At 41.2% G+C, this 26,199-nt stretch overlaps 1 protein-coding gene across 2 annotated transcripts in view; it reads left to right on the forward strand.

Annotated features, from left to right (window-relative positions):
- Positions 1–26,199, forward strand: part of alk (ALK receptor tyrosine kinase) — a 477,599-nt gene that overhangs the window by 167,303 nt on the left and 284,097 nt on the right. For both annotated transcript variants that reach the window (XM_033643119.2, XM_033643120.2), the window contains exon 2: positions 17,814–17,921. In XM_033643119.2, coding sequence (XP_033499010.2) covers positions 17,814–17,921 — 108 coding nt within the window. The remainder of the gene's footprint in view (positions 1–17,813; positions 17,922–26,199) is intronic.

The raw sequence follows: 26,199 nt of genomic DNA on the forward strand, positions 1-26,199 counted from the left end.
AAGCCAAGCCAAGCCAGCCCATGACTGTTGAAAAGAGGTACTACTGGTAGGTTCAGAGGACCAGTATCAGCCCATTAAAGGAATAGTGCACCCAAAAATGAAAATTCAGCCATTATCTACTCACCCACATGCTGACGGAGGCCCTGGTGAAGTTTTAGAGTCCTCACATCTCTTGCGAGATCAGCGGGTGGAGCGGCCAGCACACCTAATGGTAGACGGCGCCCCAGACTAACGTCCAAGAACACAAAATTGAATCCACAGAGTATCTCCATACTGCTCAACCATAGTTGTTTCGAAAAACATCATATGAACTCTGTTTTTAGCCTCACTGTAGCCTGTAGCTCTGACTGTTTCTCTGTGCTCCGCGCTCACGTGTGCGCGCCTGCGCGAGACCAGTGAAAGCATGAGCTTTGCTCACCCGTGTTTACATCACGTGACACGTGCACCGCAGGGAGGGACAACAGTAACCACAGTCGCTAAAAGATAATTTACACTACGGTCTTTTAGCAAAGGACAGCCCAACATGTCTGAAGACTTTGAAACTGAGGAGGAACAGCATTTCTTTGTTGAACCGTATTTGTTTGAGCCCGACTATACGGACGCGGAACTCAGGCTACTGGACGAAGCAGCCGCCGCAGCTCATGAGCCTAACCCTCAGCCAGCCGCAGAATACCGGAGTCGAGCATTGGAAACCTGGTGGTGTAGTTGTTTCAAATGCAAAGCATTCCTCGGATGAGGAAAGTCTTTGCTGCTCAGACCGGGAATTGGCGATGCCTGCACTTGAGAATCTGGACATCAGTACTGACGAGACTGCTGCTCTTCAGAGATCACTGATCACCCTGAGCGCGCGCACATGTGAGCGTGGAGCACAGGGAAGCAGTTAGAGCTACAGGCTACAGTGAGGCTAAAAACAGAGTTCATATGATGTTTTTCGAAACAACTTTTTATGTCAGGGCTGCAGCACACTTGGATCACTATGGATGAGCAGTATGGAGATACTCTGTGGATTCAATTTTGTGTTCTTGGATGTTAGTCTGGGGCGCCGTCTACCATTAGGTATGCTAGCCGCTCCACCCGCTGACCTCCGCAAGAGATGTGAGGACTCTGAAACTTCACCAGGGCCTCCGTCGGCATATGGGTGAGTAGATAATGGCTGAATTTTCATTTTTGGGTGCACTATCCCTTTAATGTGCAGTGTTTTAAGTTAGGATGTAACAATTATGACAGGGACAGAGGAGGAAGTATGGTGATGTAATGTTAGTACAAAGAACAAGAAATTCAGGGTGGTGGATGGTTCAAACAAACATAGGACTTTGTACCAGGGCACTGGTGTTTGTATTCCAAGTATTGTTACATGCCGATACAACCCAAGTATCGGCACTTAAACTTGGTTTCTTTTGAGCAGTGACATGTGTCAAGTAGTGCTTCGTATTTAAACAAATTACAATATCACCACCAATCCCAGTGCTCTTAAAGCAATACTGATACCAGAAGAGTACTTAATTTGATACTCATAATGTGAATGGAGGCACTGAGTTGCGTGAAATGCCACCACCATTTGGTGATATCTCATCATGCTAAACTGCCAGCTGCGTCAAATACACCATGCTTAACTTGAACACACTGTAGACTGTATGTGTTGTTGCTCCTGTGGTAGTGAGCCAATCACACGTCGCATTAAGTCAAAGAATGTTTGTGGGAATTGGCTGCAAGCAAAACCATATAGTCACTATTTTTTTCTAGATCTGGGTACAAATAGGATTGAATGCAGGGAGGAGAACAATTTTTGATACTACATGGTACAAGGTTTCTTCAGTAGATACCTTAAAGGTACTGAGCAGTGTTACCCACACCTAGTGTCCAGTGTGCCAGTCATATGATACTGACATATGTCTCGTCACAGCTCTCAGCCTAATCATTGTTACCATGATTATGGCTCCTACTGCGTTCACTGCTGATGCTGTTGCAACCAACTGCTAAACATCAAGAAATGAGTCCCTCTGATCCCTCTGATGCACACTGTCATGCTGGAGACATGCAGCTGCCACTCTTTGGCTAGTGGGCTCCTTTGTTAATCTATGATGGAGGAGAAAGTTTGATGAAACGGTTGATTGTTTGAAATGATTTACTGCAAAGCCCCCAAGGAAAGAAGAGGGTGACGTTGACTGGGTGATTTCTCATTCCCTAAATAGTAGCTGACAACACTAAGGAGAGGATCGTGTCAACAATGATGTATAAAAATGATGATGTGCAATCACTGGTTTGGAAGAAATTCCACTGACACCGCAGGTAGAAAAATCTGCTCCCAGATAGAACTAACATCCCTATCAGTTGTCAAATGCATCAGCTGCAACCAATATCAACACTGGCATGACAAGTTGGTTTCATAACTGATTTGAAAAAATGAAGAAAATAATGGTAAGTGCTTGTTTTTCTTTTATTAGTCATTAGGCCAACACTGACGCATCATCCCTCATTGAGTCACAATGCTGCTGATTGGTTAATTGCATGCCACATTGTCCGTGCAGCCTCTGTTACATACAACAGAGAGACATGAGACAAGCAAGATGCTGTTTTTTACCACAGTGTGCTTGCTTCCTGGGTGTGACGGTGTGTCTCTCTCTAAAGTTGTTGCCTGGTTACAGAGCAGAGAGCAGGAGGATGCTGGAAATCAAAGTGAAATTTAAAAATGACCTCGTCCTGATCTTCAAGCAACTCCTATAGAATGCAACAGACTGCAAAAACGTGGAGTCTGAAACTGAGTATCCATGTCCTCAAAGGAGCATTGCAAAATGTGTTGCGGATTACGGAGAAGCGTCTGAGCATGTTTTGGGAACACTGTTAAAGGGAGAAGGAACAGAGGCACATGCAGATATGTCATAATTTTTAACACAACAGGCATTGCCTTGATGATATGCACTGGGATAGCACTTTAAATATTTATAAGCATAAAGCAGGGTTTAAGATGTCTGTCTGTCATTATGAAAATGATATCTTTATAGTCTGGTGCACACAGCTGGCTTCACTCATTAGGACTGATTCTTGCACTAAAGTGAGTCATAACATTTATTTGCCAAGTTATACTTTGATAGTTTGAATTTATTTGCATAAATTATTGATGTTTACAAACTGTTATTTGAGATCCACCTGCCCGTCTCCTACAGTTTAATCTGGCGACTTGTTCCACCTTTTCTAACCTGAGTGAGAGTGGCAGCTCTCCCTCTCTCTTCAGTGTGCTCTCTCTGACATGATGTGGGTGTAGCGTCAGCTGTTGTAGCTGCAGGTGATTGATTGGTAAGCAGGCTGTGGCGTCTGCAGAGACTCTGCCCCCTTGATCGCTTTGCCCCTCAGGTACAAATGAATAATTAATAGTCATAATTATTTCCAGCATTGTTTTGTTATTATTCTAATGTTCATTATTGTGACAAAGCCTGCCAACATGTCATCATCTTTAGAGGTGCCTTTGTCTGCACTCTTGCCCTCGACACCTTTCTTCTTTGTGCATGACTGAACATGAACCTTTTTTATGTGTTGGTGTCACTCACTATCTGTCCCTTTTCCCCAGCCATATTCCTTTTTCCCTAGGGCCCTCTTATGCCATTTTCTGTCCATCCACCAGATGCCCTCGGACTTTCTCTCCTATTTCCATCAGCTGACTGCCAAACCCAATCGCCAGAATAAATAAAGGCACTGTACATGTCTGCAAACCCCAGATAGTATGTGACCTTTGTACTAGGGTCGAGCCGAGGACTTAGATAAAAAGGAGTATCTGGTATGAATAATGTACTTTATACGAGCACAAGAATCATCCAAGTAAAATGTACTCATTAAGAGGGAAGCTCCTCATTTGGGCAGCTAAATAATTCTCTCACTCTTGTGATCAAAAATGTTCTGAAGCTCACTTCTGAGGCTGATCTGTCAATAGTTTCCCAATAAATAATAAATGTGAAAACATCTGATAAACCCACGTCAGTGTCAGACTTAAAATATCAACTTCCACCTAAGTCCCACTCGCTTCCTTTTTAAACCACACCCACATTTAGTTTAAACCCCGCCCACTCTGAGTAGAGATACAGATGCAGATATTGAGTTGGTTGATACAGAGAATGGTGTGCTCGCTCTTTCCTGTTTTGTACACTGTTATGTAGCACAGTCGTTTTTCAGGCCAAGGAACCTTTAGCTGAAAGAAAGACGGAACAAGGACTCCCCACAATGTATATTCAATTGAGTTGCATATTAACCTGGGTCTACAATAACACGTAAGATAGCCCAAATTGCCGTGTAATAACATATGGTGCATACAATACTAAGCTATGAAAATGACAGTTAAGGGCAGATTCTTATACATATCCTCCTGAGACCTGCACTTTTTTGGTCTGTATTTTTACTTTCTCCTAATTATTTGGGATCAGTAGGACCAGTAAGTGTAAACGACTAAACACTGTCATCGATTATAAAATTCCTAATATCCTCAAAGGAGATGATCCCAATGTCCTTTAATGAGATGATATTAAAGTCCCAATGTCCTCCAACAAACTGATGATAAATTCCCAATGTCTTCAAACAAGCACTTTCTAATTAACAGTGTCTTAGCTTGTTACCATTGCCAAAACTGCCCCTGCAATAACTCTGAGGACCCCCTAGGGGTTGCGGACCCCCTGTTGTAGACCCATGATGTAGTGGATATGCTGACACTTTACATTTGGTGCCACATCCATCTTCCCTAGGTTTCATTCCTTCCACCATCCGCTCCATCTCCCAATGACAAAGTCAGCTCATATGCCGTACATGTAATCTGAATTACATCACTTTAGAAACACTGATATGATCCATAATAATGTACAAATGCAATCTGTAGTTTGCATAAATGTACAATACCAATATTTGAGCCACAGGGCTGGACTGACTTCCCATCTACACACCAGGTCCTGCTTCCCTCATCTGCCCTGCAGTTATCTGACCCTTCCCTCCAACATGCTCACCTGCATTTCATCCCTTAATCGGCCTCTCAGTTTATATACCAGCCCAGCTTCAGCTAAGGTTATATGGCTGTTTAATAAGTACTTGGTTTTAATTTAACTTCAGGAAGCTGTAGTTGTGTTTGGATATTTGGTCAGCATGTTATGACTGCTGGATTTGAACCCATGTGATGTGTTTGAGGATGTGAAATGTTCAGCGATCATAATATAGAATTCCTTCAGAAGCATTCCTCCCGTACTGAGGGAAATATTTATCACTTGTTTCATTGCGTTACATTAGACAGCATGGAGTTTGTCTTGAGTTGACTGGGGACATGTCGGCTTATTCATGTTCAAAGTTTACGGTGACAGAGCACTGAAGGAGACATATAGACTAGCACATTTCACTTTCTCATCCAGGAGAATTATTCTGTGTGTTTTGTTCATGGTTCATCTCTACATTTGGTTGCTTTGAGATTTGCAAGAAAAAACCTGTAGAAAGGAATGAGGAGCACTGCATGGGAAATAGCTAGCTTAGAGCAAAGAGCAGAGCAGCAGTGCATTGTTCTGCAGTGCTGCTATATTTACTTCATCATGCATAAAACACTAGCTAAAGACAATTTTCCAGTTCCCATGTCTGTGTAATTTTAACCTCGTATTGTTTTCACTCTCATGGCATACGTGTTTGGGATCTTGTGCCCCAGAGAGAGGTAATAGCTCAGCCAGTGAAACTACAGGAATTTCACCTTTATGATGATCACCTCTTGTGCACAGAGTGGGCTTTGAAACTTGCTCTTTGATGAATGATTCATACTGTATGTGCATGAAATATCAAACTAGCCAGTTCATTATACTCTCACACACTAACGTGTTAGTTGTCTTCTGGGTAATAGAGGAGCTTCTAATCAATGCCTCAGTCATTGAGTAAGGCCAACTCAGATCTTGTTCCGTGTTGCTTTGATGATGTAATGAAACAAACAGCCCGACATCATGGTCAAACACTTTGAAGTCAAGAAAGACTCGATGAGCTCTGTTATCTGTTAGCTCAAACAGCAGGTTCAAAAAGTAAAGTTTCCCCATAGGCACTTTGTTTACTGGCCATCACATTTAAAACTTAACTGTATAGACCCAGCATGAGCTATATTAGAGGCCAGTCAGTCTGAATTCCACTTTGTTGGAGGAAAACTGTTTTGTCCCTGAGTTTCATTTAAAGGACTACATTACCCACAGGCTTATATAACAGCTAAAAGTTATGGTTGTGACTTAAACATTACATGCTGCAGACTTGTGCTCGGCCTGAGGCCACTGTTGATTTTCTATTTGGAGAAAAAATTGTGACAAAAAGTCACTTCTATAATGCATCATAATTTTGATATCAGGTATGTCATTAAAAGGAAATTGATGACTTACATTGTAGTAGGTATATTTTTCTTTAGACCATTTCTTAAAATTGTTATTTGAAGGTCCAATGTGTAGGATTGAGTGGCATCTAGCAGTGAGGTTGCAAAACTGAAACTACTTCCGTGTTCCAAGCATGTGGGAAAACAACAGAATTTGAAAACACAAATGGCCCTATCTAAAGCCAGTGTTTGATTTGCCCATTCTGGGCTGCTGTAGAAACAATATGGCAAACTCTGGGGAAGAGGACCCGCTCCGTATGTAGATCTGAACTGTTCATTCAAAGGTTACAAAAACACAACAATTCTTATTTTCAGGTAAATAAAACGTATGAAAACATAATATTACATAGGTCTACCATTTCTGCCAATAGATGCCCTTAAATCCAACACACTGAACCTTTAAAAATATGATTAAAATTTTTTTATATATTTATATTTGAGAACAAATGGTATGGCAAATGTACACCTGAGAGGCATGATCCCAGTAGTGCTCTTTCAGGCAGGGGTTTTTTAGAGTCTGACACTATGACCCCCATCAGAAAAACATATATTTATGTATTAATATGCTGAGTTAGGATGTCAGTTTTGTTTTATAGCCAGACTGGTAACTAGTTTTTAAGAAGAAGAAAAAAGCAGAATGACATAAAATACAAGAGGCCCTTCCTCAAAGTCTGGCACTCCTTTGACTCAGTGTGTGCTTTAGTGCATTTCAGCGCTATCCATTTATAGGCGGTGAAATTTTAATGTATTGTGATGTAGATTTATTGCCTTTGAATTTATTTTCTGTTAGCTTGGCTGACAAAAAGCTAGCCATGTTAACATGTGGAAACAGAGCCCATTTCCCACCCTCCTGGTTAGCTAACGTTAGCCATGGCTGCACTGCGCTCTGCCCTACCTGGGTCAGGTGGGAGCTAGCTAGCATGTTAGCCACCCCCTGTCTCCCCCCAGGTAGCCCCAGTAGCTGCTTCATCTTGAGCCACAAAACCCCTTTAACATTGTTTACTATGTTACCACCACTAGCTGTGCTGACACTACTAACGGTGCTAACAGTGATAACATAGTAGCAAAATTAAGCTTTGGACTGACATATGTAACTGGTCAAAGATATTCTCTGCGGTTAACTGATTAGTGGTTAATGGCTGACATCCCTAATGCTGTATTGGCTAATTGTAGTTCTTTGCAATGGGTGTACAGAACTATCACTGGATTACTGTGACACTGAAGAAAACTTAATGTGATAATTCACAGGAAAGTTGTGGAGTTGAAAGGAGCGCATTTTTTCTACTATATTGTTAGCACATTTATAGATGCTTTTTGCAATGGACATCAGAGATATCATCTAGATGGATCACACTGATTCTAAGAATATATGTATCACATCTGTGTGTTCAGATCTGACTGACTTTAATTTATGAGTTTGAAAAGTGGCTGATGCACCTTAAACGTGAACTTACATACATAAATGTTATTCCTATGGTCTAAGATGCTAAAAAAAATTATAAGTGAACATAAACAATTCTACCAAATCAAAAAACTAGAGTGCTAAATCTCAAACTAGATGTTATCAAGTATAAAGTCTGCAACTGCATCATAAACAATAGATTGGGAAAGATGTTCTCGATGACACTGAGAGCACCCAGGGGAATGTTCTGTGTATATGGGTACATTTTCTGTTTCAGAGCCGAGAGCGCTACAATAAAATAAAGCTCATTTGGGTATGAAAAAGGAACAAAATCAGGCTCCCATTCATTGTCTGTGGAGCAGCTCCAGACTTTATACTTGATGACATCACAAGTTTGAGACTTACTTCTCTGGTTTCTGGCTTTGAGAGAGAGTCACTCATGTTCACAAATATTGATTGAACCTTCCTGGGCCATTGGAATAACATATTGCAATTTAGTTTGTGTTCCCCTTTGATTGCCTCCATGAGCTGTGTGTCACAGCCGAAAATTAGTGGGCCGAATATAATGATAACTTACCCTCTGTTGTTTTCACAACTCAGGCACGCACCTGTCCCTCTCACTTCATGTGGTATCTTTGGCTCATGTCTCTCCCTCTTTGGAAATCATTGGCTTTGTTAAAGCAGCTGTAGTCTCACATTGACATATCTTAGCACGAATAAAAGGTCTGCTTGAAACCACCATCATTATGTGATGGCTGAAAACAGAATACTGAGCATGCTGTGAGTATGACTCAGTATGTCAGAAGACATCTTGCCTCAGTGGTGGTGCTGCAGCCTAAACTAATATGAAGGGACTATTTTCTTTGCCAGATCCTTGCTCTCCTACAGTTGGAAATGCAGGAGCTTACTTTGGGCCGTGCACAGTAAACATATAGATAAAAGGGGAAACATCTTACATAATTAATTAAATTAGTCCCTCCATCATTAAATCAGACACCCTGTGGCCACAAACTATTTTATGAAGCATAGCAAATGAGGCTGCAGAACTTTTTCTGCAACTTCAGATGTCCCTCTGTTTCTGTGAACGAGTCATTTTTATGCATTATTTGTGAATACTGGGCCGCCTGCAACGTTAATAGTTGTTGCTGTATGTTTGAAAGCACAACTGCTGTAGCAAAGCCTCAAAAGAAAAAAAAGGCATCAGTGTACAACAGCAAAATCATTTTCTTTAATGAGCATCACTGAAGCCCAGTTGACATCTTCATTGTCACTGCTCAGCCCTTTCTTCCCCCGGATAATGCTTTCAGACTGAAGCCTTATGATCCATTTCTTTGATAAAATTATTTGGTGTTCGCCTTGAGAGACAAAACAGCGCTTGATCTTGCTCTGAATTCCGGGTACACATGTCAAATGAACATGCATTACTTAGGGGAGCGTCTTAAGTGCTGTCAGAAGGCATTCCTGTGATGCTGTTTCAGCTGTTGGTGTTTGGCATAGCTGCTATTTCATCATATGTTGTGAAACTGTCTGCACATTGTGAGGTCTACTGCATTAGCAGCTCATTTACACACGCTGCATGTTTCATCTAGAGCAAACAGTTAGCAGTTCATGTATCACTTTTCATGACCTCTATTCAGTAAGAGGAGAACATTTAAAGGGACAGTTCACAGCCAAAATAAAAATACATATTTTTCCTAATATGTGAGAAGATAATGGCCGTAGAGATGTCAGCCTTCTCTCAAATATAATGGAATTAGATGGCACTCAGCTTGTGGTGCTCAAAGCATAAAAACATCCATGTATTAAACACAACAGCAATGTCTCCTTCCAGAAATCACAAGCAGTTTTTATACTTCTGCGCCAAATCAATGCTGTACCTACAGCAGGCTCTGCCTTGATGTAGAGCCTACACCGCACCCTATGCCATAGCCTGACGTGCACCTCCCCCATAAATGTAACTACACGTATTTTTGTAAGCTCAAACCCTTTCCCTAAGTGGAAACAAAGCTTTTATTTACTTTTATTTAACAGATTAGAAACATTAAATTGTGAGGACAATAAAGCCTCCACAAAATAACATGTTAAGTCTTTTGTATGATTGGAAAATGCCATTAGCTTGTGCTAATAATGTTAGCATGTTATATTGGTTTGGAAAATGTGTTTAGTGTAGGACAGTTGTTTTGTTGGTGAACCTTGTGAGTTTTAATGGAACTGAACTTTGTAACATTACCTTTGTTAAATGTTCTTCTTCATATGAGTAGAGGAAAAGTCCGCTAACTGCTAGGCTAATTCATACAATGGAAAATGCCATAGGTTCGTGCTAAAAACCTTAGCATGTTGTATTTGTGGGGAAAATGTGTGTTTTAGATCACTATTAAGCCATGTTAAATGTGGGCATTGAACCAACTGAACTTTACAGCACTCCACAGAAACCCCACTGCCAACTAGTGGTTTAGAGGTGTAATTTCAGAGTGACAGACAGCTAACCACCACACAAGTATAAATGCTTGCAACAGCGTAGGCAACGTGCATAGGCTATTGTGTGGGCTCTGCATAGAGCTGACGCACAGATATAATTCCCGCTTTACTCAGGATAATCCACAGACTTTGCTGTGAGCAGTTTGATGTAGGAACTATTTTCTTTCTCCCGAAATACACCTGCCAACTGTATCTCCGCAAACAAGGAAGCATGCATCCTCCGCTAGCTCACCTACAACCCCTGAGTTAGCTAACACTATATCTCAGCTGAAGAGGCCGCCATTGATGTTTACATCTTGCACTGTCACAAGGTTCTCGTGCACAAGTAGATGCCCACTTTCATCTGTGCGGCGATACAATGCACAAGTGTAGCTTGGTGGAAAGAAAGTAGTTCCTACATGAATTTGCTCACAACAAAGTTTGCTAATTATCTTGTATAATCGAGTCATGATTTCTGAACAGAGACATCACTGTTGATTCTTCTGGCGCTTTGAGCACCACAAGCCAAGTGCCATCCAGTTCCATTATATTGGAGAGGCTGCAGACACCTCTGTGGCCAATATCTCCAACACGTGTGATATTCAACAACCAAAACAATGTAGACTGATAAACAGCGCTACAGGTAAGAGGAAAAATATGTATTTTTGATTTGGGGTTAAATGTCCCTTTTAAAAAAAATAAACTCATGTTTATAGTACTTTGTTGGACTCACTAGAATTAGTCTTTTAAAGATTTAGTTCTAAAATGTGTCGATCACTGCTCATTATTAGACATTTCTACTTTCTGCAGGTTTGTAATCCATGCTGTCGTCTTGCTTTTAAAACCCAGTGACAGCAGAGGTGAGTTTGCTGAGATACAGTAGTCCCTTCCTGCAGAGAAGAGGTTGCACTATTGGAGGCCTTAAGTCAGGGTTTACGGGCAACACTCTGAGTTAATAAGCTGCATCCTACAGTTGAATCAAAATCCTCACTTGTTTACAAGACGGGGTTTATGCCAAAAAAAATTCATGTTCTGACATCTTGTGACAAATGCAGAAAGCCTCTTAGAAACAACTTATCCCCCTCTTAAAGCTAACAACAAGCGTGGATGGTGGCATATTAACACGAACACTTTAAATCTGCCTCCTCTATTTAACCCTGTTTAACCTTGGATGCTAGCTGTTAGAATGAGACTTTAAGAATTAGAAATACTTGACACCTCTATTAATGCAGATGAGACATTTATGAATTATTTACTGTCACTACACTCTTGTTTAAAGACTGTTTAATTGGAGAAGTGGTTACCGCGACGGCTCTGTTGGTAGAAGTCTCTGGTGGGAAGTGAGATCAGGAGAGAAGTGTGTGTGTGAGATTGACTGGGTACACACATATGCAGGTTTTGGGGGTTGACAACGTGTGTAGAATTCTGTGAAGGTCTTAATGAAAGTCGGAGTGCTTAGTGGACATGAGGGCTCCTCTGATGGAAATCAATGCAGTCTTTTGTGGCAGAGAGAGAGCGGCCAATTCCAGGGCCTCAGCTGCCTGATGTGGTGCTGGCAGACTTTGACGAGCATTTAATGACGCGTCACTGAGCCGGACAGGTAATCAATTTCTTTAGGCAGTAATGTATGTATCCCAAGGTAAATCTTTAATTAAGGGGCAAAAAGAAGAGGACAATTGTGATGCAGAAGGCCAAGGAGTATGAAAATGCAACAGCGTAAATGGGCAGCTCCCTCATTTCCCCTTTAATTAGCTGTAATGGCTTGATACTCCAGCTGTGTTTTGTCACATTTCCATACGCCTTTTGTTAAGTTTGATCTTCTCACCCCAGCAAATCATAAGCATACATATTAAAAACATCTCTTTAACCTGCAAACATTTCAGAATCAACCCAATGCCAGAAGACCACAGCAGTTGCCAGCTCTTGCTTAGACCTACAGATACACCACCTGTACACTTCCCCTCCCACACTTTTTCACGGGTAATTGGCTTCATTTCTGGATCATTGCACTAGCGTGAAACAAAGCCCACAAGCACCACATACATCATGTATAGCACTGTCCCCTCCAAAGGCTTCCTCTACTACCTTGCAAGCTGTCCTATATGTCTCTCCCTTGCGCTTCAGTGCCCCATATTTGTACGGATTTTGCCACAACCATCCACTTCAGTTTCACTAAGACAAAATATATGTTGACATGGACGTTTGAGTGATTGAGAGTCAAACAGAGACAGGCTGAGAGAGATGTACGGCATGTCCGTGCACAGTCATGTTAAAGTGACAGGTTGAGTCAAGCCTCATTGATTAATCCACTAAGCATTTGAAGGATTTCACAGTGTGGGTGGGACGGAATTAGACTGTTCACTGAGCTGAGTTAACTCTTGGCTGTAGTGGTGGATTGCACATGGGCGACTGGCTGTGTATGCAAGAGTATATGTGTTTGTTATGCACATATTTGTGTGGGGGATAGGGTTGCCAAAAGTAATGTTTTCCATGAGTACATCTTAAACAACATTATCACAGCAAGGAATTCTAATTGGCACCAAATAGAAAAAACAGACGGATAAATTATTAAAGACACAAGGGAAAACAAATCTTTATATATAGTTGTGTTGGCATGGCAAAAGTTGAATTAAAGATGCACCTGTCCTGATATATTAAACTTTCCTCATAATGAGCTCAGATTCACTCACCTGCTACACTTTTATTAAATTGTCACAACACACCCAGCGAGCTGTGATCTGATTACTAAATTAGGATTCATCTGTGGAAACAAAAATCTGACACACCAGTCTCCTTATTATTTCTAATTGACAAACTAAATTCTCTACTATTATAGGAAATTCCATTAATATTATTTTTTGGTTTGTTGGAGCTCAAACTGTAGCACTTAGTTGGCCACACATAAGATTTCAATAGGCAGAGAAGATCTGGCTCAGCTTTGCATATTCATATTCGACTTTCGCCAGGAAAACTTTTATGTTTGGAATCGGTTTGTGAAAGCAAACTTGGATCAGATTAGGGCTTTATTTTACATCACATTCATTTCCACAGTCAGCGAAGAGCGTCAAACCATCACAAAAGAAACTCAGCCAAAATAAGAAGACTTCTCTTAATTGCACATTGTACATTCATGTAGAAAATTAAATAGAATGGCATTTACAGCATTTTTCTAACAGTAGCCTGCACAATAGTACTGATTTGTCAGATTAAAAAGTGCATAACTGCCTCTAACTCATTGTGCACTCATCATTATGTGCATAGATGCAAAGTTGTGTTAGCTGTGTTCTACATATTTCCCTCCCCATGGCTTGTAGTTTGTTGTCAAATGAAAGCTGAAGACATCAACAGACTTTCCAAAAACGAAGTCAGCAGTGAGACCCGTCAAATTCACTCTCCCAGGGTTTGTTATATGTTCAATTCATATCACTGTGCTAAACATCAAGGTTACTTTGGTTTAAAGGTCCATTCACCCACCTGCACAGTTTGTGTACAAATACTGGCAAGAATTCAACTGCAGTTACTGCCAATTTGTTTTTATGCCTCCACCTGGTGACATCCATGCCCAGAGGTATCGTGTGTTTAGGATGTCCGTATGTCTGTTTATAAATCCCATAATCGTGGACACACAATATCTCAAGAATTCCTTGAGGGAATTTCCTAGAATTTGGCACAAACGTCCTCTTGGACTTGAGGATAAGCTGATTAGATTTTGGTGCTTAAATGTCACTGTGACCTTATAAAACACATTTTTGGCCATAACTCAGGAATTAAAACTCTAGTTATGACAAATTTTTACAAAAATGTCTAATATGATAAAATGATGAAGTGATATCCAAAAGGTCAAAGGTTAGCTTCACTGTGACATCATAATGTTCTGCAAAACACTTTTCTGACCATTAGTCAACATTGTAACTCAGGAATAGAAAGGGAGACATTTGATTAGACACTGAATTGGTGACACTAATCTTGTGTGTCTACCTTGAAACTGTGGTGATTGTATAGATCTTCTATTCTGAAGGCTTGAAGATATGTGAGGCATCCAAGTTTAGAATTTGAAGCTTCTTTGCAGCAACATCATGTCTGAAGTATTGTTTACTGTCATGGCTACAGATATGTCTGGACAGGCATGGATGGAAACTAAAGTTTGACTGGTTGGCAGAGGTGTACATCCTCAAGGTTTCATTTGACTCTTTGTTTGTCAACAGTTAGAATTCATCACAAAATGACAAATCCAATTTAAATGCAAATCTATCTTTTGTTCTCTCACCATGTTGGAGTTGTACTCGGCAAAGCAAGGTAACATAGACTTCCTCCTTTCCATCAGCATCCTCCAGCTCTTTCTGGGTCTTCTGATGTGTTTCCAGGCCAGCCAAGATACAGTAGGCTATATATTCCCTCCAGCATGTTCTAGGTCTGCCCTGGTGTCTCCTCCCCAGTTGCAGAAGTCCAAAAATAGCATCTCCAGAAGACATATCCTGCTGAGACACCTAAACCACCCTAACTGGTTCCTTTTAAATGCAAAGTTGGTTCTTTTCTGAGCTCCCTTTAGATGTCTGATCTCCTCATCCTGTGAGGGTGAGCTAATGCGCCCTGTCAGAGGCTCATTTTGACCACTTGTATTGACAGTTTAATTATTTCATTCAGTGAGTGATGTTTGGGACGTAGATTGACTGGTAGCCTAAATAAAGACCTTCATGTTGAGGCTCATGTCTGCCTCAGGCCTTTTTGACCTGGTTATATCAGATGCCACTCCTGTGATATCCACTCCTGTGATAGCCACTCAGCCAGCCAGCTTTTCAGCCCCAGCTGTCCGTCAGTCAGTCAGTCAGAAAGCTAGCCACCTCTCACAACAACCAGTCCCCCCAGTGGATTTTCAGTTGATGTGAAAGCTCTTCAGCCAATCAGCAGCTACAGCTATCAGGCAGCCGACCAGCTGGTCAGCTCTAGCAGCAGCCTGCCAGCTCATGTAGTATCTCACCAGCCAGTCAGTTCCCCCTGCAGCGACAGCTGTTGACCCTTAATCAGGCATTCTGTATGGGCCAGTGTCCGCTCCTCTCACCTCGCCATCGATGGGGAGAAGAAGCATGTGGTCATGCCCACTTTTTGAGAGGAGAAAGGCTCATCCAGGCCTATCAGCCTCATTTCAAGAAGTCACATTGAAAGCAGCTCAGTTTTAGGCTGGGAAAGGAACTACTCAGCACTATAAGTCAGTTCATTAATTTTATTGTGCTTCAGTTGTACCAGTTGCCAATTATTGATACTTGCCTCTTGATTCTGTAATAAACCCTTTATTTCATTCCCGTCATTATAGCCGCAATGCAACTGCACAGTTAGGACGATTGGATGTATCATTATCCACTCTTGTTGACTTGTAAATAAAATGACTAGTAAAACAGACAAATGTGCTTGACCCTTCTTCAATCTTGCCCACGTGGCTTTTTCCCCAGACATTCAGATCATACTCATATATGCTGCTCAGGTAGTCTCATTTCCTGAGTTGGGAGGTTGTTTTTCCGACTTTGGTGTGCAGGAGCTTTGAGTTACAGTGTGGAAACAAAATGGATGCCACAAAGAAGACGTGTTGTCTTTTATTGCTCAGAGTTAAAGTTAAAAAACACATTTAGAAAAGTTGAAACTTTAAATTACAAAGTGATTGTGCATCAGTGCATTCTGCAGAACTACTTAAATATCGATTTACCTAAAAAGAAAATGACATAAAATATGTGAATTAATTAAAATTTCATTGTCGTAAAACGGAACATTTACTTTGGTCCGCCATGTTTGCCAAAGGTTTTGCCGATTTTCTGAGTTGTTGTTCTGACTTGAGTGGATGTCCACGTGAATTTCCCAGTCTGAAACTCATTTTTCCGATTATTGTGACACCACTTGAATGCAGGGTATGATTCAGAGGCTAAGTTGCACACGGCTCTAAGCATACAGGTGACTGAGCTGACGGTTGACGGCTAGCGGTAGTAACGGCGCAAAATATGCTAATAACAGCGACCGTGCTGACAGAACTCGCGGTGTTAACCGTGGCGGACCCCCGAGTGTGGGTGCTTCACTTTTGCAGCGACGTCGTGGGTCGGGACGGCGTAATTAGCGGTAACCACTGTGTGAGCGCAGTGCAGAGCGGCTACCGTTAGCTAGCAAGCGGGATACAGCTTGGAGCCGATGCAGCAACATGCACGCGCCACCGTCTACCACGACAATAAATAGAGAAACTCGGATTTCAGCGCACCCAGAGGTAGCTAATTCTTTGCTCAGGAAACCATTACTCCATTTTATATTTAACATTACATAGCAAATTATTATTAATTATTAGTTATTAGTTGCTATATCTGTGCTGCAAATGCGGTGTAACGTTAATGTTTCAACTCCAAGCTGTAAACGTCGTGATGTAAACTCATTTTACATCACAGTTGTCTAATATCAGAAGCAGACAGCCATCGCTTTGAAAAGGTAAAATGACTTATGTTTAAACATGTCACTTATACTAACTCACATTTCTCTTCTCATCGACTACTGAACATTTTAAGCATTAATAGTGTAGGACTGACATGTACCAGTTGTGCAGGTGGACACTTTATCATGCATAAAGGCTTACTTATAGTATTGCATATCTCAGGGGGAAAGTCAGCAGAAGAGACTCAGTCCAAGTCCTTAGATTACAACACTATTATCTCTTATTTATGACAATACTAGCTTTTGTTTAACATAATTCAGACAATGGAGATGGTCCTTAAATAAAATTAAGAGCCATCTTCAGGTCATCTGCTGTATGTCAGTGGAAGTCAAGCTAATGGAGAACAAACCATGAATAGCGTGTGCCTTCTTTGGCTAAAACCAAAGTGTGCTCTGTTCATTGCCATGAAAGGCAGCGTTTACGATTAATCGCTCTTTAAGGCTCATTTAAAATGACTGCAGGATTTATGTAGGAGCCTCCTTCCCAAGCAGTGGTGTATTGGTCTGTGACTGTGTACTAATTATCCATGGACTAAGGACAAAGTGAGAAAGATGGTGCACGTGTGTGTGTGTGATGGCAGTGTGGGGGCACAGAAGAATAAGAGAAAGTTGTTGCATCTACTTTACAGTAACAGACTTCTGTTCGATCTTGCGATAATTAGTCTGAGTTTAGAAGGTGAGGACAGAGTCAAACAAAATCGGGCAAACTTGTCCTCGGGTAATTATGCAGCCTATCGATATCCAATAACCAATTCATATGGGTCCTTGGAGTTTTTTTTTTTTTTAACTATAAATCAAGTTCATTGTGTCACTGCTTGAGTTTTCCTGCTATTAATCTACAGTACCAATACTGTGGATGCTTTATTGATTTAGAAATACTGAAAGTTGATAATGTTTTATCTTAACTTTTGAGCAATAAGGTGAAATGTAACATTTTAAAATTATAAAGCAGGTGGAGCCATGAGTGAGTTGGGCTATCAAATTAATGGGATCTCAGCATGGATGCCCAATTAATGGCAACCATTCAGCCCAAATAAACACAGCAAGGAGTAATTGCTTATTCATTGAATGCCTTAACATTTTAATAGCAACATGTGCTCTGAAAGTTAAAATGTGGATTTGTTGTCTTTGCAGGTGAGCCATTGGCTGGTAGACCTGCTGGCATTCCTAGAGGGTACTGGAGCTTCTCCTGGGTAGCAGAGGACGACTTGAGCTTTCCCAACGACTCCGTGCCCATGTCAGGTGAGTTGGACATTGTCAGACCCCCTCAGACAGACAGACAGGCTAAGGCGCCTCTGTCCTCCAAACATCCTCTGCTCCCAATTGGCCATGACACCTGGCATCAGCTCTCCATCAGCACACATAAACGTCTCTGTCCCGCCTGCCCTTTAACATAAGTCCTGGCACCATCACAAAACTGGGTTTCTGTTGATCAGCCTTTTTGTGATGCACTCAAGGACCCAGATAAATAAAACTTCCAGTTACAATTACAGACACATCTTGAACCTGCCACAGCGCATATAGAATTAGTCAGAATCAATTTCGACAGGGAATCGGGCTGGTTACAATGGTGAAAGTAATAAAATACATCAGGAATACAATATTACTATTTCTCTTTTCTTTACACACATATGCACAAATTTATCCACCTTTACCCACTCTCTGAAGTCAGTATGTATTTAGTGTGTGTACTATGGGCTGACTGCACATCAAGTGTGTCATGGAATGATCCAGTATGTGATGCTAGAGACGTAGTTATTAAGATAATGTTGTTAAGGGAAGATTGTGGGTTTTTTGAATATAGAGCTATGCCATTGTAAAGCGGATTGAAAAAATGAAGAAAACTGAAAAACGAAAAGAAGTGTCAGATCACAATGAGGGCAAAAGGAAAACAGGATAAAAAAATTCCTACATGTAATGTGTAATGTCATATAAAATTTAATGTAGTCGTAGCACAAAACTGATCCTGAGACGCAAAAATATAATGTAAAAATGGAAGAAGCACAATGACAACAAAGTCATGCATAAGTCTTTGAAGCGGATTAGATTTTGGATTAATTTAAATATCCATAATGCTTTAATTTAAAAAACCTAAAAAGATTCTTTTGAAGAGGCAATATAAAATTGTGGAAAAGTTTGGCCACTTTATTTGATAGTCATTTGAAATAATAAAAGTTTTCCTTTCAAATAATCCAGGCATTAAGAGCACATTTTTTTCAAGTGTTGAAAAAATATATCATTCAGTCCTCTGAAGCTGTAAGAAACATAAGAACAGATATTGCATATTCAATCAACTCTGAAAACCAAACAAAGTGAGAGACTTTGGAGAGATAATACATTAATCCTCTATAACTAAAAGTGAAGTGAGGTGTGGAATTCAGCAGTTTCCTATAGAGGATAACATCATGGATCCACTGTCATTTAAAATTACAATATTCAGGGTTTACCGGCTTTAAATATGCATCCTGACGTTTAAAATCCTTGACAGCATCAAAGCATTGTCCCTTTGATGTTCATCATACACACTGTTACACACAGAAAACTAAGTCTAAAAGCCACAATCATGCTAATAACAGATGTAGTCATGGGGGCGGCTGCTATGGGATTATACTGGCTGTTCACTCACAGTTCACTAATCTGAGTTGACTGTCAGATGCTGGTGCAGCCATATGTCACAGAGTCAGTCACAAGCACTTTACTGCAGTTAGTAAAACAAATATTTTGTTACTGCTTTTGCTCAGCTTGTAAAAAAAATAAAAAAATAAAAAATAATAATAATAGAATAATCTGTGCATAATAATAAACTGCAGCTTCGTGTATCTGCAGTTTCACATTCAATTTTCGTTGTGTGCACAGAATTCATATTACTGATAGTTTTAACTTTGAAATTAGGATTCTGCGAAAGGATTCTGAGGGTTTTTATGCATCTCATTCACAAGGATCATTTTCTCTGGTACTGGCTTTAATCAGCAATATTTTGCAAGACGGATTTAAGTAGATAGTTGAGCTGCAACAATCAAAGCTGTAGAAAGTAACTTTGTAAAAAATAACTTTTTCATATTTGTTAATCTCACTATATATTTACACAGTCCTTAAGAAGGAAAAAGAAAAAGAAAAAAAAAAAATCATATTTCTGTGCCTACTCTATAGCCTCGTAGCACATGTAATGGTCTTATTGCACATGAACAAAAACAACCAATCAGAGCTAAAGCAGCTGTCAATCATGTCAAACATGGCCGTGAACTGCTGTCAAACTGTCAAACCAGGCAGCGCTGATCAGCTATAAATCAATATTCTGTGACTGCATTGCCTGTTTCTCACCTCAGATGTTTTCAGAAACATACTTTAAAGTGCTGTTAGGCTGTAAAATGAGAAAGTTGGTGCAGCTGTTGGGCGGTGCTTGGTACCCTGCTCAATTGTATCCAACATGACAGCAGGGTCACAAACTTCCTCATTTTACAGCTAAACAGTCACTTAAATATGTTTCTGAAAACATTTAAGGTGAGATGTATGAGATAATACTCATATTTGGGGCGGCAGTAGCTCAGTCCATAGGGACTTGGGTTGGGAACCGGAGGGTCGCCTGTTCAAGTCCCTGTCTGGACCAAAATATGGACTGTGGACTGGTAGCTGGAGAGGTGCCAGTTCACCTCCTGGGCACTGCCAAGGTGCCCTTGAGTAAGGCACCAAACCCCCCAACTGCTCTGAGCGCCCATCATGGGCAGCCCCACTCTGACATCTCTCCACTTAGTGCATGTATAGGTCCTGTTTGTGCATGTGTGTGTAATTGACAACAGAGTGAAAAAATTGAATTAAATTAAAATATTTAATATTTGATCAGCGCTGCCTAGTTTGACAGTTTGACCACAGGTCACGAGCAGTGATTGACAGCTGCATCAGCTCTTACGGGTGGTTTTTGGTGTGCCACGGTCAGTTCTAGCAAATGCCAGTAGAGGCAATAGGAAGAGGACGAGGGACATGATTTTTTCACAAACTATCAGTCTCATTTCCCACTTCTCAAAACTGTAGTTTTAATCAATTCGTGGTCAGCTATGAAGTCAGTCAGCAACCGTGATTATGTACAGCATATCATACCATGACTTAGTCATACCAAAAATAATAAGAAAAAAAAAACAACATTCGGCCTCAGGGGGATCCATAGCGATCGGTTGCATTTTAGCCATTTTTAAGCATTTTTCTGTTGTTATAGCGCCACCCAGTTGCCAATTAGAGTTAAATTTCTCCGGTCATCTTGAGGCGTCCTGTTCTACATATCTACGAAGTTTAGTAAAAATCGATTTGGCGGTCAGGCCTAGATAAGAAATTAGCTCTCTAGCGCTCCCATTTTGTTTGATTGGGTCAATAATGGAGGGGTCCCCTCAGATTATGTGTGGTCATATGCCTACAAAGTAGGGATGGACAAACGATCAAAATTCATTATTCGATCATCAAAAAAATTAACGATCAATTATCGATTAATTGATAAGCGAGTATTTCAAAAGAGAGAAAACAAAAGACTGCAGTGCAGACTGTTGCCGCAAGAGAGCGCAGCTGCCCCAGTTTTGAGCTTCAACCCCCCAGGCCAAAGAGGAAGAATGGCGGGCATGCACAGTTCACCCCTGGGTGTTTACAACCGTTGCCAGCCAGAGTTACAGGCTTCAGTTTTCAGTAAAACCTCCGTCTTTTAATGGCGTAGTGTTTTCAGAGGCCTCAAGGGAAGCCACCAAGGCTTTGGAGAGCGATGAGAGCCTCCGTCTGTTTCTGATTTTTTGCCTGGCATAGGTCCGGCGGGGGTCTCATAGGCCTGTCGAGCCGCCGTGCTCGCCGGGCGGAAGGGTCTTGTTGGCACGGCGACTCGCTGGGCGGGGGGTCTCCTTGGCACGGCGGCTCGCCGAACCTATGCCAGGCATTGTAGGGGAAACACTGCGACTATCGACCAAAATTATTTGTGATCGATCAAAAGCCTTAACAATCAATCATCGATAATCGAAAATTGATGCCCATCCCTACTACAAAGTTGCGTGGTGATCAGTGAAACCCTTGAGATGTAGTGTTGTCACGATACCAAAATCTTTGTTTCGGTACCAATACGAATTTCGATAGTTTTCGATACTCTTTGGTACTTTTCCTAAGGAAAAGTCCTTTTGGATACAAACCTTTAGAACAATAAATAGTAGGGGTGTAAAGGTACCAAAAAAAATCATGGTTCGGTAAGTACCTCGGTACGGACGACATGGTTTGGTAACTCAAATGTCCCACCAAGTTTGTGTTGTTTCGTGTTGTCTCCCTTTGCGAGGCAGACTTTCGCTTGTCTTTTTTCACATGCACCAGCTGCGAATGTTGATACAGGTGTTGTCATACACACCACTTGTGCAATCTGTGCTCCAATGGGAACAAGAAAGGCGTTTGTGTGCATAATTGAGTAAAATAAATTAACTAAATTAATGAATTGAATCAATTTCAAACTACCGGTATTTTCCAAATGCAGTATAGTACCGTTTGGAATACTCTAGTACCGCGGTACTATTTTAGTACTGGTATACCGTGCAACACTATTGAGATGTTATACACCTTTATGTGATGAGCCACGCCCTCCGCAATATTCATTGCCTTATAGAAGCTCAGTTTTAGTAAGTTTTCCAACTTTTGCCAAGAGGGAACTTTAGGTATTGGTCCCTAGATTATGTTCACCGAGTTTCATGCAGATTGCTCAAACTTCCTAGGAAGAGATTGAGATTTCAAATAATTCAAAACGGTGGAAAATCTATATAACCAGAAGTTATGGGTTCTTAAGGCAATTTGTTCCTCATGAGGAGAGGCATCTCTGTGCAAAGTTTCATGTCTGTACGACATATGGGGCACGAGATATGCCCATTCAAAGTTTGCAATTTCAGTCGGTTGCTATAGTGCCCCCCTTTGGCCAATTGATGTAATACTGCTTCATTCGCATCCTCCCATGACCCTCTACCACTGTGCCAAATTTCACATGGATTGACCAAGTCAGTGAGGAGAAAAACGTGGAACAGACACATACCCACACAAAGACAGAGTTTTTGTCATTATATAGTAAGATATAGTAAGGAGATATCGTCAAGCAAGATATAGATTTGGAGAACACCATTTATATCAATATAGGGTCAAGTTGCGTTACCCAATGCAGTTCTTCTGAAAAGCCATACCAGTGTTCATCTCTCCTCTCTCACACTCTTCGCTAAGCTCTGCCCCCACTCACTCACTCCCTCACTCACTCACTCACTCACTCACAGCAACGTCAAGTTAAAGTCGCCATGTCCCGCCGCAGCACGACCAATCTATATCAACACTTGAGATAGCACAACGAAAAATAGGAGGAAGACACAGGGAAATCACAGACTCCATAACAAACTATGTAATAACAAATGAAAATCTGAGCAAAATCTTGTTCGGGCTCGGCCCACTTGACATGCTGCTGTGTTGTGCAATAGCCTATTCACATGCTGGAATTTGTCATTTACGTGACAACGCCTGAACGCAACACAGGCTCACTCCGCTGTGTGTACAGTGCTGTGCAGCGCTGCTGTGCGAGCAGCGTGTTTGACTGTGCGTAACAGCAGTCTGTTGATGGTCATTTACACACTGTCCATAACACTAACTATATCAGGTCAGGTCAGTGCCCCCTGATATAATGTAGGGGAAACACTGAATCAAGCAGGAAGACTCATGATACCATTTATTTATTATGTTGTAATCACAATCGCAAATTGCGATATTGTCCACCATAATTGCAATCGCACATTTTTATCAAATCGTGCAGCACTAATTTACATCTTGGATTTTATTTAAATCACAGTCTGTTTTTATAAAAGTGCATGTGACATCTCAGACTGGGCTTTGTCCTGCAACTAAACATGTAGCCTATTTTTTGAGATATATATTCAGGGTTTCCGCGGGTCATTAAAAAGCATTAAAAGTCATTAAATAGATTTTGTGAAAATTAAGGCCTTAAATGGCATTAAAAAGCATAAAATTCGATGTCCAGAGGCATTAAAAAATTAAATACACTTGATGGAAAAAAACATTGTTATTCACGATTTATTTTGATTATATAAACATTTAATAATTTTGATCGGAAGTATAATGTGATGATTGACAGGCGGAACCCTTTAATTGGCTATTGTTTATGGCCGGTGGCCCGGTGCACAAAGTCACAACACGGGATGCTTGGAATGCAACATGTTGTGAGCGGAGGGAATATTAGCAAATGTCGGAAAAGTTTCAGCAGAAGTGGTTGGATGAGGAACTATTCAGAACCTGGTTAAAGCCCGTCGACAGTAAACCCGGAGAGGCATTTTGCAGCGCGTGCAATAAGATCTTCAAACTTTGCACAATGAAATGTGGTGAAATCACACATGCTGTCAGATAGTCACAAGTCGGCGATTAAAGGCAGGCAGCAGTTAACTGTGCCGAATTTCTTTGCCGTGACCAGCAACGCAACTTCTGCTGTCGCCACTACAACTGCAGCTGCTGCTGCTACCACCACCACACCTGCCGCTACAGTGACTGCTTCTAGCCTTTTCAGGTTAGAGTTAGTTTTTCACATCATTCTTCAGGCTGGTTTTGTTATTTTTGAAATGTGAAGATAAATTCTGAGACTGTAAACCGTCTTGTGAGCCATTTCTAATTCACTATAGAGTGACAGTTATGTAAATTTACTCTATAGAGTTTCTCAAATATTCAAGATTAGCTGATGCTTACAAAAATCTTTCTATCTACATATATATACATGTATATATATATATATATAATAAATAAAAAATGATATCTGCAGTTGGACATGGGCATTAAATTTGTTTAAAGTGGCATTAAAAAGGGCATTAAAAAGCATTAAATTAGATTTGCTGATACCTGCAGAAACCCTGATATATGTAGTTTATTGCCATTCAGCCTGAAAATACAGAGATATGAATTTTCCCATGTTGCCCAGCCCTAATTTGGACTAATAAATAAATAGGAGGTGGAAGACCATCTCACCATATACAGCTGTTTGTAGAGTAGGTAGAGAAAAAAGTGCAATAATGTTTGAAGCTGTCACGGATGAGTCAAAACTGACATCAGAAGAAAACAAGTCTGAGTGGCAAGAAAAATGATCCTGGGACTAGAGTCCAGTATTATAGCCCAGAGTATGAGCGTTTGAGTAAGTAAGCCCAGAGGCGCATGTGTGCATCCGTGTCACGTCAGACTCTCCAAGTCCATTCCCATCACTCGGTGGCGACAGCTCCAGCGTGATTTTTTTTTTTGCCCCTTTCCAACCTCTTGCAGGGTGGGAGGTCATCCTGTAAGTGATGATTCAAAGTCCCGCCAGCACCAAACTGTCACCCAACTGTTTATGAAACACATCCTTGAATGTGAAACCCTGGGACCCTGCTTCAGCTGCCTGTGGCTGTGACAACCTGCAGTGAACCTCACGGTAATTGGTGTCAGTTAGACAATGGATCACCCCGCCGTTTTTGAATCAATCAGCCGACTATATTTTCTGTAATTTCATTTGATGACAGCTCTGACCTCTCATCTCTAGAATGTTAGCAAACCAGAAGAGGAGAGGGTTTTTTTCTGTATGGTGATTAGTGAACCGAACATGATGTGGCTGGACTGAGAAGGATCACATCTGGGCAGTAAAAGCCAGATGACTACAAACGCTCCAGATGAATAATGGCACAGTTCAGGGAAACAAATTAAATTGCGATCACCACAAATGTGCAGTTTGCCAAAATGTTGATTGAACATACAAGAACAAATGTAAAATGTGTAACTTGTACAGTAGTGTATATTATATTGTATTCTTAATGATGCATATGTGTGGGCATATTTGTGCCTTGTATTTCTATATTCATGTGGACCAGATGTTTTCCTGAGCCAAGATGAGAAAAGCGGTTTAGAGTGAGCACATTTTGATGCTCCCTACTTCTTAAAGGGGCTTGTAAAGATTAGGTGGTGTTGCATTGTGTTAGCACAGCTTTAGAGGACGCCTAGGAAAAAGGAGAGGACAGGTCCCAACAACATGGCATGGTGAACATGGCTTTAGGCTGCGGTGATAGATCTCAGCTGTCCCTACAGCATCTGCTGTCCGTTGGCATCCATCACCTACAACAAAAGCCAACACAGACCGACTGGACTCTCGCCACCATACTCCCCCTCCCGCCCTACCGCCTCCCTGCTTCCATTAGCAGCCTTTAGCTGCAGGGGCTACACAGTAAGCCAACGTCCGTATTTGCATTTCAGTGCTGGTAAGCTGACTTCATTGCCCCTGTGTGTCAGCGATGTCAGAGCCTTCTGACCTGCCTCCTATCTACAGTGTGCATCTCCCCTTGGGGAATACCAGCAGGGTAACCCCTTGCCATATTCTGTTTAGCATAACCCTTCCATACGCCACCTTTCTCACTCCAGACCTATTCTCCTCATCGAGATGGATTGTCCTGGTTCAGCTGTGGCTGCCAGCTGTAACAGAGGCACTCAGATGGATGCTAGCCACTTGAGGAGTTGC

This window comes from Epinephelus lanceolatus, chromosome 15 (genome assembly GCF_041903045.1).
Source record: "Epinephelus lanceolatus isolate andai-2023 chromosome 15, ASM4190304v1, whole genome shotgun sequence".
Classification (NCBI taxonomy): Eukaryota; Metazoa; Chordata; class Actinopteri; order Perciformes; family Serranidae; genus Epinephelus; species Epinephelus lanceolatus.